General features: G+C 33.1%; 1 protein-coding gene across 1 annotated transcript; it reads left to right on the forward strand.

Annotated features, from left to right (window-relative positions):
- Positions 1–590: 590 nt before the first annotated feature.
- LOC124372595 (dihydrolipoyllysine-residue succinyltransferase component of 2-oxoglutarate dehydrogenase complex, mitochondrial) lies at positions 591–15,894 on the forward strand. Its single transcript, XM_046831001.1, has 8 exons — positions 591–747; positions 3,278–3,349; positions 3,697–3,752; positions 4,861–4,966; positions 9,613–9,997; positions 10,250–10,448; positions 14,027–14,284; positions 15,090–15,894. Exons 1-8 carry the CDS (start codon positions 684–686, stop codon positions 15,222–15,224), a joined length of 1,275 nt encoding a protein of 424 aa, XP_046686957.1. The 5' UTR covers positions 591–683; the 3' UTR covers positions 15,225–15,894.
- Positions 15,895–17,548: the final 1,654 nt, after the last annotated feature.

Genomic DNA, 17,548 nt, shown 5'->3' on the forward strand with positions numbered 1-17,548 from the left:
CCCCCACCCCCCCCCCCCCCCACCCCCCCCCCCCCCCACCCCCCCCCCCCCCCACCCCCCCCCCCCCCCACCCCCCCCCCCCCCCACCCCCCCCAGTATTTTTTATTTTCAAATAACGTTATTTATTTATTTAAAGTGCTATTCTTTTTTTGTAATAGGTGAGCTATCACAATGCTGGATCCGCACGGCAAGTGTAGGCGTCTCCTTTAAAAACTGTGAGTATAATTTAAACTTTTTACTGTAAAAGTTAACTGTCATTATTAATTATTTATTACTATTATTACTGTATACTATTATAATTGAATAATTCATGATGTGGACAATAGAATCCACAACAATAGTTTGCATGAGCCGATTTTAATTTCTAAAAAACAATAGCCCTGCGTGATAAGATTTTTGTCAGTAGGGTCAAGGTGTATCTTTTGACCTGCTTGTAGCTGAATACCCTCCATGTACTTATCAGCAATGTAGTTATCTCTGTGAATTACAGAGTTTGATAAGTGGATTGCTTGAATTAGTCTATCTTTTAATTACTTCTGATGTTTTATCAATGACTAGTATGGATTTTTGTTTAATACGCATTTCAAATTAATCATTTTATAAATATATTATGTAAACATATAGTTTATCCTATATTTACACATTTTAATTAATTTAATGTTTTTATGCTTTCAGCCTAACAAATGATCTGCACTGTCAAACACTTGGTACAAAGTAGTAGGCATTTCCGCTCTTCAGCAATATTGTGTAAGTTTTTATTGGTTTTTATATATTTTAAAATAATTTTAAAAACAAACTTTTAGCAACAAACAAAATAAGCTTTGGTGTATAATTTAGTTTTATAGAGGTGAGAGTGGAATGAATATGCTTTTTTTTTTAGTAAATTATTGAATATACTAATTCCTATAATTTTAAATTCAATATTAATATTGATTTCCTATCAAAAACACCTATATCTTATATTTTGGAATTTGTATAAGAGAAAATCAAAGCAGTAAGAAATCAAAGTATGTGTAAGAATACCTTTCTGATAAAACATTGTTTGCTGGCAAGGACCGTCAGTAAATCATATAGAAAAATTAAATTTTGATTTTCAATTTGAATTGTGTTTTTAATAATATATATTATGATATAAAAAAATGTATTCCAAGAAGGCTTGTGCAAAGGTATGGAATGATGGAAGTAGTTTTGAAGCTGAGGGGGAAGGAGAGAGAATGAAGAAGGTGGGGACTGGGGGGTGAACGATGAAGTAGGTAGGGTAGGATAGTAGGGGAAAACAAATTATAAACATAGAAAGTATATACTCAATTTTAGAATGTTTAAAATATTGTTTTAGTTATATATGGGATTGTATAGATAAAAAAGGTTTTATAGTATCTGAAAACTTTAATCAATTATATGAGTAGATTTGTACAGTAAAAACTTGATTGACTGTCATGGACCGTGTTTGTTGATGGTGGAGTGAATATGTGTGTATTAGAAACACTGTACAGTGCTGTATTATACCCCTGCTCATATTTCGTAATTGGCAGTAATGATTAGTACGTCTGCTGCTGTCAACGAGTTTAATATGCCATACAAAAACATCAATTTTTCAATGTTTGTGAATATTGTGCTGCAATCACTGTGGCAACCACTCAACTTTGCGGAGACTTATATATTGGTTTCTACAATATTTGCCTTAAGTAGTGTTAAAATTAGAAAGATAAGAAATAAACAAAGCAAACTAAGTGGCGAGACTTATAAAATGAAACAATAGTAATAAAAGTAAACATTTAAATTTTGTAGACTAAAGTTTTACGAGTTTCAAAACATATACTATTTTATTGATAAAAAAATATATAGTACATTCCAGTAACTCTCTAATATTTTACAAACATATAAAAATTAACTTTACGTACTTTATTAACTATTTTATAAAAAAAGTTATTAAAATATTTAAATAGATACTTTTTGAAATATGCGCATTAATACATTAAATATTCTGCAGAAAATAAGATTTCTGTTTCTTTTTGTTCTCTTAGGACAAGAAGCTGAGTAATTGCACTTAGTCCTAAAAGGACCTTTGCGCTGCTTCCGGGAGTGACACGATATTCTGGATGGGTAAGGTTGGAGGTTTGGGCCGCCTCCTGTCGAGATCCATAAGGGAGTATTTTGGGCATTAATGTCAGTCATGTCTCTTTGAACAAAGAGAAGGCCAGCTCTGTAACAGCCTGTCTATAGTCAAACCAGGCAGGGGTAGCACTCCTGCACGTCTAGGCTATGAAATGTCTTTAACACTTAACCAACTCATACAGACATCTCCTGCACTAGACTAGACCAATCGATCTACCCTTGCACCGCAATATCTCGACATTTTACAGTTAGTGATGTACCGCTCCTGGACATGCATAGGATTGCCTAATTATAAATGACACATTGGTGTTTGCTGTACCCAGTGTACAGTAGGTTCAACTGGAAGGTATAAACCAGCCAGAAGTGAACCCTCCTGGGTTATTTAAATCGTACCATTACAGTTGATTGACATATCTTGTTATACATCTTGTAAATAAATCTAATGATATGAAAATTAAAAGTAAAATCTGCATTAATTAGATACATATTATATCATACAATAAATTTATCATTTATACATGTTTTCTTCATAAATGTATCCTCTATTCAAGTATACATATAACCAGCGCTCAATTTGAGGTGGAACTTACCAGAATGGCATTCTGTTATCATCCTTTGAAAAAATTACGACTTTTGTTTTGTGCAAAAACTTTCCTCTGTATCATAGAAATGCATAAAAACACTATTTGAGACGTCACACTTTCAAACTAGTTTTCGGAGGGCCTCTGAATCCCTTTTTTTCTAGGAATTTTTCATACCTCCAAACCCCAGGAGGTTACAGTTTTGCCACCTCTAGTTCTAGAAATTAACCCCTGCATATTCCTTTGTTTAAATTTAGTGACAAACTATTTTGTATAATTTATTTATAAAATACTTGGCATTCTACTAAACAACTATATGCAATTCTGCGGTGTTTATTACTGCGAGTTGGAAGGTTAAAGAGTGCTTAAAAAATCCTTTTTAGGGACTTAACAGAACCTGTTTTGGTTTAGTTTTTATAATTCATGCTTATAAATGTACCAAAAGTCATTTCTGTTGTAATGGGAAATCCAGTGATGATTGGTTTGGGAAGTATTATTGATAAATATTGACTACAATTACACATTTTCAGAAAAAATGTTATAATACTAGGAAGATATATTTGATGTTGATGTTTTTACAGTGGAGGACAGAATAGTTACGGTCCCACCTTTCGCTGAATCGGTCTCGGAGGGAGATGTGAGGTGGAATAAGGGTAAGAATTTTCATCCTGTCATTTTGTAAGTATAGAATTTTTATATCACTGTTTATTGTACTCATGAAAAAGCAATTGAACCATATTTGTAAAGAAGTATTTGACAGACTGTAGTTATCTGCAAGTAATTAGTATACAACCTAGAATACAACATAGTTTTCCAGAGCTGTTTAACAAGAAATATTATATTGGATAACATTTCAGAGAAATTTACTATAAAATGATTGGGTAAACTTACTTTATTAGAGCTTGCACCACAGTACTATTTTTTATAGAAGACCTGGTTTAGTTTCATTTACTGAGTTTTAAATATTTATATTCACTTGTTCCATAATTTTTCTTTCCAGCTGTTGGAGACTCGGTTGGAGTCGATGAAGTTGTCTGTGAAATCGAAACTGATAAGGTGAGTAATGAAATATTTACAAAAAATGTAAAATTTCAGTGCCTTGTTCCTTCAATTCTGAAGAATCCAAATTGATGTAATCTCATAATCAGGCAGAATAATGTTCTAATCTGTTAAGTGAAAGCTACCAATAACAATTTACAACTCAGTTAGGATGTTTACATCCATTTTGTTCTTTGGCGTTTGAATATTCTGCTTGATTTGATTTGATTTATTATTTTTTACTGTTCTGTGTTGTAGTGTAAATATGTGTTAAATTACATCATGAAGGTAAACAATTCAGGAAGATAGATGAGGAGTAAAGATTAGTAGTAACAATTGTTGAATTAATGGAATTATCACATCACTAGTAAGTTATTCTTCCACTACAGCTGGTAACACCGCACCACAACCCAGGCTTGTAATGATATGTCTCGTACTATAGTTGAAATTTGACTTCGTAATACAATGTTTTATTGATGGACCTCAGTAACTCGTAAAAAAATTTGGTATAGTATATAACTTGCAGTTCTGCTTATTTTGGTTATCAACTCGTGGATTATTCCTAATAGTAAAGATTGGGTGATTCATTTATATAGAACAACTTAAGAGGTATTTTATATACCTATGTATACTATTTCTGTGAAGAACTAAACAGCTAAAGTGCAATGTTTGTTTCTTCACAGAAATAGTAAATTGATTTTATCAGCGAGTGACACACAATTTGTGACTAATGCATTTTGTAAAAGAGCAAGTCATTTAAGGTTCTCTTAAATTGATCTTATTAGTTTATGTATTTGTAACATTTAGGATAATGTTTCTAGTTAGAACAATAATAGAAACAGAGGTCTATTGTGGCATAACTTTTCTCAGATCTGTTCCCACTATTCTCATTTCCATCTTTGATTTAGTAGTTTATATATTCTCATAGATTTAAACATCGGGAAGTATTACTGTATTAGATATTATATTTTAGATTTGATTTTCAATACTTTTAACTATGAATATACTTTTTCATATTTTCTTTTCAGTTTCTTTCATTGCAACATAGGTTCTAATAAATACTCTCTGTATAATAATATGAAACTATTTTTTAAGTGTAGTGAAAATGTGGTTGCATTGTGTGTAGACATCAGTGCCAGTGCCGTCACCAGGTGCTGGAGTCATAGAGGAGCTGTATGTGGAGGATGGCACAAGTGTCAAGGCCGGGCAGAAGCTGTTCAAGCTTAAGCTAGGTAAATATTACATCTGAGTGTGCTTATGTGGTTCTTATATTTTTATTAACTATCATAAAAAGTCTCAGACAATAGAATTTTGGATTTCCTTATTTTTATCCTTATTAATAAAAAAGCATGAAAACAGCTACAAAAAAGTAATAATTGAAATAAAATTATTTTAAATTTAAGAAATCTGTATCAATATCTGAACAGTATTTAGAAAACATGTAGCATAATCTTACTTCTTAACTTACATACATACAAAGACTTATATACAATTAAATTGTTGACGTATTGTGGCCTTGCCAAAGATGTTTTTGTATAGCATCTGATAACTGAAAATTGTTTTCCACAGTGGTGCTGCAACATTTCAAGAATTTAATAATCTAAGCAAAGTTTTGGTACAGTATGAAATGGAAAGCTTACGTGTTGTCATGACAGTGGAAAAATTACACACAAAGTGTACCACAGTAATATTTTTCATCAAATAAAGTGTTCGGTTGTTTTGCTTCCTTTGGTTTCTGCCAGCTGAGATTTTTTTAAGTTTAGACTAGTGTTCTTTTGGAGATACATTCAATCTTCTTGTGGTTTAGTCTGGAAAAACAAATCAGCTGGTGTTTAAAAGCTTAATGGGTTGTTGGTAAAGTAGTTTTCATGCCCCCTTGGTTGAGTGGCTCGTCACTCAACAGGTCTGAGGAGTTTTCCTCATTCCTAGTCTCTGGTCAATAGTGAGTTCCTGTTTGTGATTGGTGAGTTTCACATTTGTAATTCATTGTTAATGTTCATTCAGCATTGTTGGGAAGCAATTTATTGCTCTTAAAGTTTCTTCTTCAGAATTGTTGTCAGTATTGTAGATTTGTCAGTTGAACTCTTGGGTTAAGAATTGTATTACGAACATGCTAACTGAACTCTTGGTTTAGAAATTGAATTACGAACATGCTTCATGGTCCAATATGGTCATAGAGGGCTGTCGTAAACTGCACATGAGGGACCAGTCTAAATTGCATCAACCAAAGTATCTCCACAATTATAATGAGTAATGAGACTAATAGAGGGCTCAGAATTAGTGGATACAAACAGAAAAGGCTCAGTCCTCATCTACATATCATTTGTTATAATGAGAAGATTATGACTGTCATATGATTCAGCAAGTCACAAGTTGCAGTAACCAGCTTGATGACTAAAGTTAGAGGCTGAAATTCTTTTCACTTGTTTATAGCTGAAAAAAGTTAAATAATGGATAAATTATCCAGTTGGCCAGGATATTTTTTTTTAAATCTGTCTGTTGAGATGTATGTTCTTTAATAACCCTAAATATGGATCTTAAGAATAATCGGATAAACCGTAATTGCCTTCACTGTTAGTATCAGCATGTCCATAATCTACAGACCAAATTCACTGAAATATTTTTATTTTTGACGTGTAGCCTACAATGAAACACTGTTATAATGGCAAGTTTTGTAAGGAAACTCTGGGTTTTCATTTTTTTTGCCCCTTAAATTATCGTTAGAGATATTTTTAAGACCATCCTGAAAGATGCTGGAGGGTAGAGAAAATTAACCTAATCAGAATAAAAAAAACTAAAAAATTGGATTCGAGAATCAATTAATGAGAATTCACAATCGAATTTCGAATAAGCCAAGATTTGCTACGTCACTGTTTATTGGACAGGAATCGTGTTTATTTTCCACCACATTCAGTCCAGCAACATAACAGCAGGTAAAATCTTCCTCATACCAAACTAGTAAACAAAGAATCACTTAAACAAGAAAATAGTCTTGCGTATTGTGTTGTGTCTCTGTTGTGATAGTCGATCAGTAAGAGGGAAACAGAAATGCCCGAGGTGAAGTGAGCTCTTTGTTGTATGAGCACATTTCCATTTGGCTAATAGTGGTAGACAAAAAAGTTTTACTTAGTCAACCAAGGTAAAGAAATGTGATTTTATAAACAATATTTGACTTGAAATTCACATATTCTATGTTTATGTTGAGCAGTTCTATTTGGGGACAACAGCTGATCGGTATGCAAATTCGTTATTTTATATAACTTTGGAGACAATCCCAAAGTTTTACAAATGTATTCCACTTGATGCAACATATTCTCCTCTACTAATTCAAAAGGACCAGGAAGAAATTCAGAATCATTCTCTACATTATTTGTCTCATCTTCGGGTAGCATCATTTAACTTTGTCAACTTAGATCATTTTAACCCTTATAACGTCACAGACGCCATATGGCGCATAGACAAACTATCTCCAAACGGCAAAGACGCGGTATGGTGCATCGACACAAAACTGCGTCTATAGCAAATTTAAGTTCCTTTTAAATCCGATCAATGTCACTAACGGTATGCGTCAACCATGTGTGTGGGTTATTGACCTATGTCAAGCGTCAAAATATAGCTGTCGCGTTACATTGTTTGAAACAATAGACGCAGTGTCTAGACACTCTCCCCGCCACACGGCACAGACGCCGTACAGCGCGCGCGCTTTTGTTTGCAGTTTGGCTTCAGGTAGTGCGCGTCTAACCATCGCTGAGTCGGTTTCCTTCGTCGTGTTTTCTGTTTATATGGTTTTTATTTATTTTTAATTTTATTATATATAATTTATTATAAACATAATTTATTTTAATTATATTTATATCATTGTCTGGTAATGTTTATAGTTTAGCTAATAAAATTTTGTGTGCCTTTTATTTTCACTTTATTTATATCTACAATTTAATGTCCCATAAATATATGTACGTACAAGATAATTTTAAATTTTTTACTTTTTTATACTTACCATAATTATAGAAAGTAAAAATAAAAATGAACTTTACACATTAAAAAAAATTTTTTTTTTTTTTAATATTGTGCCGTTTGCTGGAAGTCGTGAAAAGATATACTGACGTTATAAGGGTTAAGTCTGTAGTTGATAATTGAGCAACTGTTCCTTTATAAAAATTATGGTCAAAAAATTAACAATTATAAAAGGATCAGGAAAATTTAAAATGTTGAGTAACAAATTATATTTACCTTGGGTGATTGAAATGAATTGACCCTGATAGGAATTGGGGTAGTAATGATTTTATTTAAATGAAACTTAGGTAAGAAGTTCTATTAAGATTAAAAATTTGAGAATTGGGAATCGGTTTAGACAATTCTTTGTTTGACTATCATAGTATACAAAAAATGTAATACATACGTAGACTTGAAACAATTTACTTCAATTTAATTTAGACAAGGTAGAAGACACTCACAAGAAACAATGTTCATCATTTCTTAAATAAACTTTATTTATTTGTGGAGTCGCCTGTTGATGAAACTTTTGGTTTTGAAAGACCTTGTCCAAAACTAAACCATTTGGTGAATTATTGTTTTTATTAACAGTAATAATTAATTTGGTTTGTTAAAATTATTCATATTCAATTGTTTCTTTTTGGTTGATGATATTACAATTATGAAATTGCCAGAAATTGTAGAGGAAGGTTTTGCTGCTGGTACAGGAGTCCTAATGGAGCTGGGGCATGACATGACTTTCCTCATTTGCACTCTGTTCCTCTCTCGGAAAACATGGCCTGTGAAGATCAATAATCCCCTCAACCACCATATTGTTTTGCTTGCTGGGTGACTGGCAGTGGCTTGCAGAAGTACTGTGGGTGATGCAGTGCCACCACAACTCTCGCATTCAGTGTGTACAAACAATAGCTAAATCAGTGAGCAATTACAATCTACTGAAAAAAGTACTGTGTACCCGGAGAAATGTTAAGAGCGAAAAACCTTAAATTTTACATTTTATTTCACTAAGAATCATTTCTCGTGCTGATTTTCTTCGTTAAACTTATAACGAACATTGTCTGGTAACAGTTATATTCGAGAAATGTTATAAGAATGTGTCACTGTATAAGCTTGAGCATTATTGTTCTGCCCAATCAATGGCTGTCAATGTACAGATTGTTGAAACACAAATGTTCTTTATTGCCCAATTTTCAACAAAGAGGCTGAAACTTTACAGATTTTTGGTATAAAGCTATTGTGAAAATACACTGTTGTTGGAATAGAGAACAAGTTTAACTCTAATGTATAAATATAATTAAAAGAGTAAATAAATTTCATAGATGATCAGGAAGTTTCCTTAACTGGTTAGAGTAGATGTATAAAACGAGCTTTGACTTCTCGTTCTTTTAGTTCATTATACTTAGATATGTTAGTGAATTTATAGTTAAGATACCTGTTTGTTAGTTTTTTTTATAGTATGAGCTGATTATAAATAATACCTTTAAGGATGTAGATTTTGACAATGATTGAACTTTTAAAGTATCAGTAAACTATAACTTATTCTTGTTTTTAGCTTGTTTTAAGCAAGATCTAATGTATCTTGCATGCTTGTATGATCAGGTATGTTTTTGTATTTTGGGTGTTCTACTGGTAGGGTGTCTTTGGCCTGTTAAAAGAATTTGAGGTGTAAGAGTGAGTGGGCAGAAAAACCCTAGAATTTTTCACTAAAATTTTTTTCTATTACTGTATTGATATAAAATATTATTTATAATAAAATATAAATACTATATGGTGGCTATACCCTTAGATTTGTTTATGGAGTAGCATAAGTACACGATCATAAAACCATATTTATAATATTTAAATTATCATTCCAATTATTCATATATTTTTGTAATGGCCATAGGACCAGGAGGAGCTAAGCCAGAAGCCAAGCCAGCTGCTGCTGCTGCTCCTGCTCCTGAAGCTGCTGCTCCACCACCACCTCCTCCTCCCCCCACCCCAACCATCACTCCTGCTGCTGCTGCCCCTCCTCCACCCCCGCCAAAGGCCACCCCACCACCCCCTGCTGCACCCATGGCTTCCATTCCAGTGGCAGCTATTCGCCATGCTCAGGCCATAGAGGCTGCTACTGTCAAACTGCCCCCTGCTGACCCCACAAGTGAGATATCTGGCACTCGGACAGAACAGAGGGTCAAGATGAACCGTATGCGGCTGCGAATTGCACAACGACTCAAGGAGGCACAGAACACGAATGCGATGCTCACTACTTTTAATGAGCTGGATATGAGGTGCGACATAATTATGTGTATACTTTGGTGATATACTCCATAAATATGTTTCATATCTTTTTTATTTTATGGTACGAATAAAATTATAGAAAATGCTAATTAATATACAGGATCAATGTTTGTAAAATATTAAAATCCAAAATATAACATTATTCAATGGTTAAATTATTTTTATGATAATCCTTATGAATAATCTCTATCCTTAACATGGGATTGACAGAATTACTGACATTAAGATTTTATTTTTGCCAGTGCAATAATGGAGTTCCGAAAGACACACCAAGAAGCTTTCCAGAAGAAGCACGGACTGAAACTTGGGTTCATGTCTGCATTCCTGAAGGCCTCAGCCTATGCTCTGCAGGATCAGCCGATTGTCAATGCTGTTATTGATGGCAATGAAATAGTCTACAGAGACTATGTAGATATCTCAGTGGCAGTGGCTACTCCTAAGGTTTGTTAGTTTTCAAGGAAATAATTATCTTAATGTATAAGAGATTCTTGATTTAATGGTAATACAACATGGTTTATATATATATATATATATATTTGTTTTGAGGTTACAAATTGCTGTACTGACAGATCAGTATGGGATGGGGCATTATCGTGATGCAGAATCCAATTATTAGCAATGTTAGCACGGACACGGAACTTTTTTACAGTCTTTCTAAAATTTATTTATAATAATATTGGTAGTTAACTGTTTGTCCAGGAGGCACCCACTCTTCATGAACCTTGGAATCAAAGAAGCACACAAGCATGCATTTCAATATTGACATGCAAGCTTTTTTTAGTCTGAGTGATCTCTGTGAGCACCAATGCAAACTTTGATATTTTTTCTCTGGATCATACTGAAAAAACCAATTTTCATCCCTAGTGATAACACGGCTGAACAATTCTGGATTGATTTCCATTTGCCCTAACAGATCGGCTGCCACAGTTTTCCGTGTTTCTTGCTGTTGTGGTGTGAGATTTTTGGGGACTATTTTGCACAAATCTTTTTTATACCAACATCTTTAGTTATTACTAGGCGTTTTATCGATTGATGTTCAGTTCTTCTGCAGTTCACGGATAATCTCCGATCAGATTGTACAAGTTAACGCACCTTGGTCATGTCAACATCCGTGCATGAGGTCGGTCATCCACTATGGTCTTTATCTACAACATTCGTTCAGCCTTCACTAAACTTTGAAAGTTTTGAGCTCTTGCCATAACCTTATCTCCAAAAGCCTTCTAAGTTGTTGCGTTTTCATCCAATTTAACGCAAAAAGAAATGGCATACCGTTGTGCAATATTATGCAATTTCCGTGAAGAGAGGCACAAACACGTGTTAACTTATTACGTACAAACTCACAATTGAGCAGTAGCATCGGTATGCCGCTTGGACTATAAGCAGGTTATAGATCAAGGTTAAAGATATTGTGCCTAAACTAGCCTGCAGGGTTACCACATCTTGCACAGAAAATCAGTCTCATTACTTTATTTTCGTACCTTGTGTGTGTATGTATGTATATATATACATACACACACATACATATAAATAAATATATACATATATATAAATATAAAATATATATAATTTTTTAAGCATATTATTTTTTAATTTTTAGTTTATATTCTGTTTTATGTAGTTTTGAGTGATCTATAATATTTAAATTTAATATAAAAACTAACAATGGAAAACATTTTCCCATTAAGAAACTATGAAAAATATAGGCATATTAACAAATTATGTATGATTATATAATTGATTTTTCCTGTTAAAATGCCAAATATTTCTGGGAAGTTACTCTTGGATTCCCCTTCTCTCTTTCATGATAATCCTCAAAGACCAAAGTCAAGTAGTCAAACTAAAGTCTACTGTAAAATGAACCTCAAATCATTTTGATCTCAACCGCAGTTGATTCAAAGACAGGTGCCACAAGGATCCCACTTACTAATGACCTCTGAGTACTTAAGTGAATACACTAAAACTTTGATGTACGCTGATGACACAACTTTCCTGGATAACCGTTCACTTGAAAATCTATACCTGAATACTTTCATTAGTGTTTAAATTGAATATCAGTATTGCAGTGGAAATGACTTTGGTAAAACCCCTCTACAACTAGCCTATTAATATTTACAGGAAGATCAGGGCAAATGAATTACATATCAGAAGTCAACTTGCTTCATCAAACCAAATTCCTTGGAACCATAATTGACTTCTTTATCTTGGACTGCTTGTATTGATTGATCAGCTATGTAGTAGACTTCAAGCCTTTACGCACTAAGACAGACTAAAGGAATTAAATACCTGACTACTGCACCCTGCCTACTTTGCACTGTTTGAAACTCATATACTACATGGTCTGGCTGTATGGAGAGGAAACGTCAATAGCCAACATGAACAGAATTTGAATCCTTCAAAAACAAGGCAATTAGAATCCTTGTGAACCTCCAACCCCTGAAAAGCTGCAAAGAGGCCTTTTCAACTCTAAATATCTTGATAGTGACAGAAGCTCTCTATCCAAGAACAATACTAAAATACATGCAACTCAATAATGTACCAACTTTCCACTCATCACTTAAACACAGTATGAAAAAAAACCAACCTACGTGGGAAGAAAGCAGAGGAACTACAGAGCATCAGAAATACAGGTGAAGAGGGGGACACAACTCAAGTCTGTAGTCCGAAGATTGCCTTCACAACGGGTCATCTACACACTTGAGGAGTTATACTAAGATGTTTCAAACCAACATACACATTACACACTTTAATATCATGGACTCAACACTGTTTTATAAATAATTTCAATAACCATTTGATACTATCTCTGTACTTGATGTATATGATGTAAAACTTTTGACTGACTCATCAGCTAAAAAACTCTTTTTCTAACATTAGCCTATGGTAACCCTAATCGTGAGTGTTTGTCTATGATTGGCATTAGCTATTCAAGTGGTACAGTGCAGATGATTATTAATTTTTGTTAAATATTGTAATTTCTGTATTTGTATATGTTTTGTATAAGAAAATATATAGGTATATAATGTATAATTTTTTCAAGTAAAACATATATGTTGTGGAAACCCACATTATAATATATCAAATAAAAATTAAAGGTATAGGAGGTTTTGACTTATAGTTCTTAAAATATAGCCATTTAACTGAACCACTAAAATCCCTTTAAAATACATTAAAACTCTAAATCCCTTTAAAGGTGTTTTTCGTGTAATCAGATAGTATTAAAATGTTTAAGAATGGCAGAAATTGATTTGGTGATGATTTTATTCAATCAAACTTATGTTAAAATAACTAATAAGAATTCAAAGGTTGAGAATGAGGAGTAAGATATTTAGATTTGGAATCATATTAGAAAATTCTGGAACTAACCATAACTAAGTATAACTATGATAACTTCTATAAAATACTCACATTGACATGTATATTCATGAAAACCACTTTTGTAAAAAAAGATCAAAAATGGATGTTTTCACTGAAAACAAAAATTAGATTTTTTTGGGTCCTTGGTCCCGTACATACATTCTCCCTCCCTTCTTTTATACAGAGAAGTGACAACAATAGTTACAGCTGTCAGCTTGACTCTCAACAGCCTAATAAATAAACCACAGCGAGTGCAAGTAAAAATTTGTTCTACCTTTTACAAAAAATACTGAAGTATTGAGTATTATTGATGTTTGTTTGTGTTAAAGATTATTTTGATTCTTACTCTTAGATAAATTATATTAAAATAAATTTGCGTTCAAGTAAGCTTTAGTTTAATCACACCTAATCACAAGTCTTTTTTATGCCTATTGAGTTGCAGTCTGCCTTTTTACACATGTTTGTTCCTTTTAACTTATACAGTATAAACACATATCCTCAATAATGCCTGTATTTTATCTTCTTTTTTGGATGGAAGTCCATTCATTAAACATATTCCTAGAATCCATCCAATTATCAACTTTTATTGTAGTATTAAGTCTTGTTTGGTTCACCCTATGGTATCATAAATGCAGAATGTTCTAATGTCCTCGTTTCACTGGCAGGGGCTGCTGGTACCTGTCCTGCGCAATGTAGAGAGCATGTCTTATGCCGACATTGAGAAGGGCATCAATGCTCTAGGTGAGAAAGCACGCAAAGGTCAGTTAGCAGTAGAGGACATGGATGGTGGCACATTCACTGTCAGCAATGGAGGCGTATTTGGCTCGCTCATGGGTACTCCGATCATCAATCCCCCGCAGTCGGCTATACTCGGTATGCACGCCACATTCGAGCGACGCGGACCGGTCGCCATCAAGGGGCAGGTAATTGATTCAGGATTTAAATTCTAATCATAAGAACGTTTTCATGATGAATCCAAAACTGTGTACAGACAGTAACTGCTTTTCAATGCATGTAAGAAAATTTGTTTAGTTAAATTACAAATGTGTACATTCACTTGTAATGCGTGTAAGTTATTGAGATGGTTAATTCCTGTACTCAATTCTGACATTACTTGAATCTATATGGTACAAATCTATCCTTAATTCTTGGCTATTAATTGCTTACTGCTTGAGTTTTTTCAACGCATAGCAGATAAATAAACATTTGATAACAAGATCTTTATACATGGTGATCAGTTACCTTCTTATTTCCTCACTCCCCCTCTCCTGTAAGGTTAGTGGAGACATACATTTGAGCATATTTGAAATATTTGGAGATCTTATCTTCTGTTATATTAAAACTTTATTAAAGGTGCCCTCTTCCTTTGGAGTCAACTCCCAAAATGATTTAGGTTTTAAAAAGTTAGTCTTATTAATGTAAAAACGTTTTCCAACAGCTTAATACAATCAATGGACTCTTTGATAACTCTTTTGTTTTAAACATGATCAAGACATGGTAAAAAGATGCATACATAAATTCAAACTTTTCCAGAAGTTGGTTGATTCTGATCATGTATTGGTTGGTGAAAGTAACATGAACGTACACATATTAGATTAGCATGAAAATTAAAAAGATAAAAAACACAGATATCAATGAAATAAGTAGTATGTATTTTATTTAGTCTGTTTGGCCCGCTGTGACAGTTAAGTTCTTTGATGACACATCTGATGTTATTGTGGGTTTTAGGTGGTGATCAGGCCCATGATGTACATCGCTCTGACCTATGATCACCGGCTGATTGATGGTCGTGAGGCTGTGCTGTTCTTGCGCAAGATCAAGGCTGCTGTAGAGGATCCCAGGATAATCATCGCAGGATTGTAAAACTTAGTGAACCGTAGTGACTGAGTTGCGCGGTTTCTGCGATAAGTCTAGTTCGTTTCTGATGACTACACATGAGGAAAGAACAAAGCACTAAAGCCAGACCATCAATAATTAATCAAATGCAGAAATTGTCCTGTAACATGTCAACCCTGCTAAGGCAAAATCCAAATGTCTCTAAAGACGGTATTGATCTGTTATTTATAAATTAAAAATACTATCGGATACTTTTAACAATCGTCGTCAAACCTAAATGTTAATTGCGAAATGTGTTCAACTAATTGGTGTTTGGTTTGGTTGGTCGCAAACCCACTCATTTCAACTGCACTGTCTCAAGTATTATCGTAGTATAAATTAGATTATTTGTTAATGTTCTACTAATGTTTTATAAATTTTAAATATACACTATAGTTATAAATCTGTTTATTATCGAAAGAATTGTATTATTTGATAATTGTTTTAATAAAATATATCAATCTAAGGGAGTTTCTTTCAGATTGTGACCAAAACTCAGTTTTATTGAATGATTTTGCGCCAAAGCAACACCATTAGTAGTGAATATTTTTGTTGTTACTTAATTTTATTCTCTATTTTTTATGTCGTTCAAAGTTATTGTGAACCTTATTAACTTATTATTTAAGTTGTATATTATTAAATTATTTGTAGATACTCATCACGTTGCTTTAATTTTTTGTAAGCATTTGGTGCTTAGTACATAATAAAGAATGCTTTATAAATCTCCCATCTATGCATGTAACTTCCTTGTGACCCTACTGCAATTTATAATATTAATAAAATATATTTATTACTCATATAGATACTGTTAAGCATATATGAAAAGTGTCTTATAACTCTTATCTCACCTTAATTTTTGTATATTATCCTCCCAGTTCCAGTACAAGATGTTAAAATGTTTTAATGTATTTTTGATTTTATTAAAAAAAAAACAAAATTTAGATAACCTAAACATATTTTTTAATTTGCTCAAACTTATTAAATATGACAAACCATGCGTTGCTTTGCACCTTTGCCTATCTTTTATATAGCATTTTATAAATGTTTAGTAAAAGAATTTATTGTAGGAGATGTAGCATTACACTTTGAAGGTAGTACTGTGTACATCAATGGTAGGTAAGCTGCTTTGAAGCAACTGGTATATGCTTTTTCATCTCCAAAGGATTATCTGGATATATATATATATATATATATATATATATATATATATATATATATATATATATAATAACTCTGTAATTGATAACCATTCACTTACTGAATTGGAAGTAAGTTTGGTTGAGAGTAATTTTATAAAAAGAAGACAAATTAAAAATGGCTTGCAAAATTTTTAACAGGATTACTTGCCGAAAATTCTAGACTGGAAGCCAAATAAAGTATGGAGATAAAAGTGGAATAAATGAAGTAAAGCCATGTCTGGAGAATTTGGAGGCTGGGGCAATGTTACAGTACTGTTTATGGGCAAAAATTAATGAACGCGCAAAGTGTGAGCAGATACATTACCATGGTGTAAAAGGCACAAATTGATTTACCACAAATCTAGGTATTTATTCGTATTGCTTCACGCAAACAGCATTGAACTTGCAGGTAATACTCCTTATCGACCGTTTGAGCTTGTAACAAGGATTAATGATGCATTGTACCATTAAAATCGAAGAACATAGGGACCTTCTTGTTCAACTGCACTTGTAGTCAAGCCTTTTTCGGTCTTGGCGATCCAAGATGCCAACACTGGAATGCCTTAGTTTCAATGTCAATCTGTAAACCCTAAGTTTCATTGCCTATTATAACACATTTCAGTAATTCTGCATCACCGTTGACAAGCAACTTCCATTCACTGAATTGTTCAAAATTCAACAATTCTTGAACAAGAACACAATTTTGCTGTCACACTTTTCATACCCAAAATATTGTTTAAAAATTTCATACCATGAGCCAATTACTCGTATATGCCAAAATCATACACAACTTTTATTCAGTTCTGATATTACTTCAATTACCATAACACTGCGATTGTCCATAACCACTTCTTCCACTTTTTTTACATTTTCATTGGTTGTTGTACAGGGGTACCTATAGTGTTAATCATCTTCAATGTCTTCACAGAAATCTTTGAAACATTTATATAAATCATAAACACTGTCTTACTCGTACCAAACTCACCAGAGGCCTCTTTTAATATTTCCCACGCTTTGTTGCACATTTTTTCATACAAAATTAAATGCAAATTCTTTTATTCATTTGTTTACAAACAAAAATCACTGAGTTCATAAAACACGTCCAACCTTAGCAACTACTAGTGAAAAAGTAAA

This window comes from Homalodisca vitripennis, chromosome 1 (genome assembly GCF_021130785.1).
Source record: "Homalodisca vitripennis isolate AUS2020 chromosome 1, UT_GWSS_2.1, whole genome shotgun sequence".
Lineage (NCBI taxonomy): Eukaryota > Metazoa > Arthropoda > Insecta > Hemiptera > Cicadellidae > Homalodisca > Homalodisca vitripennis.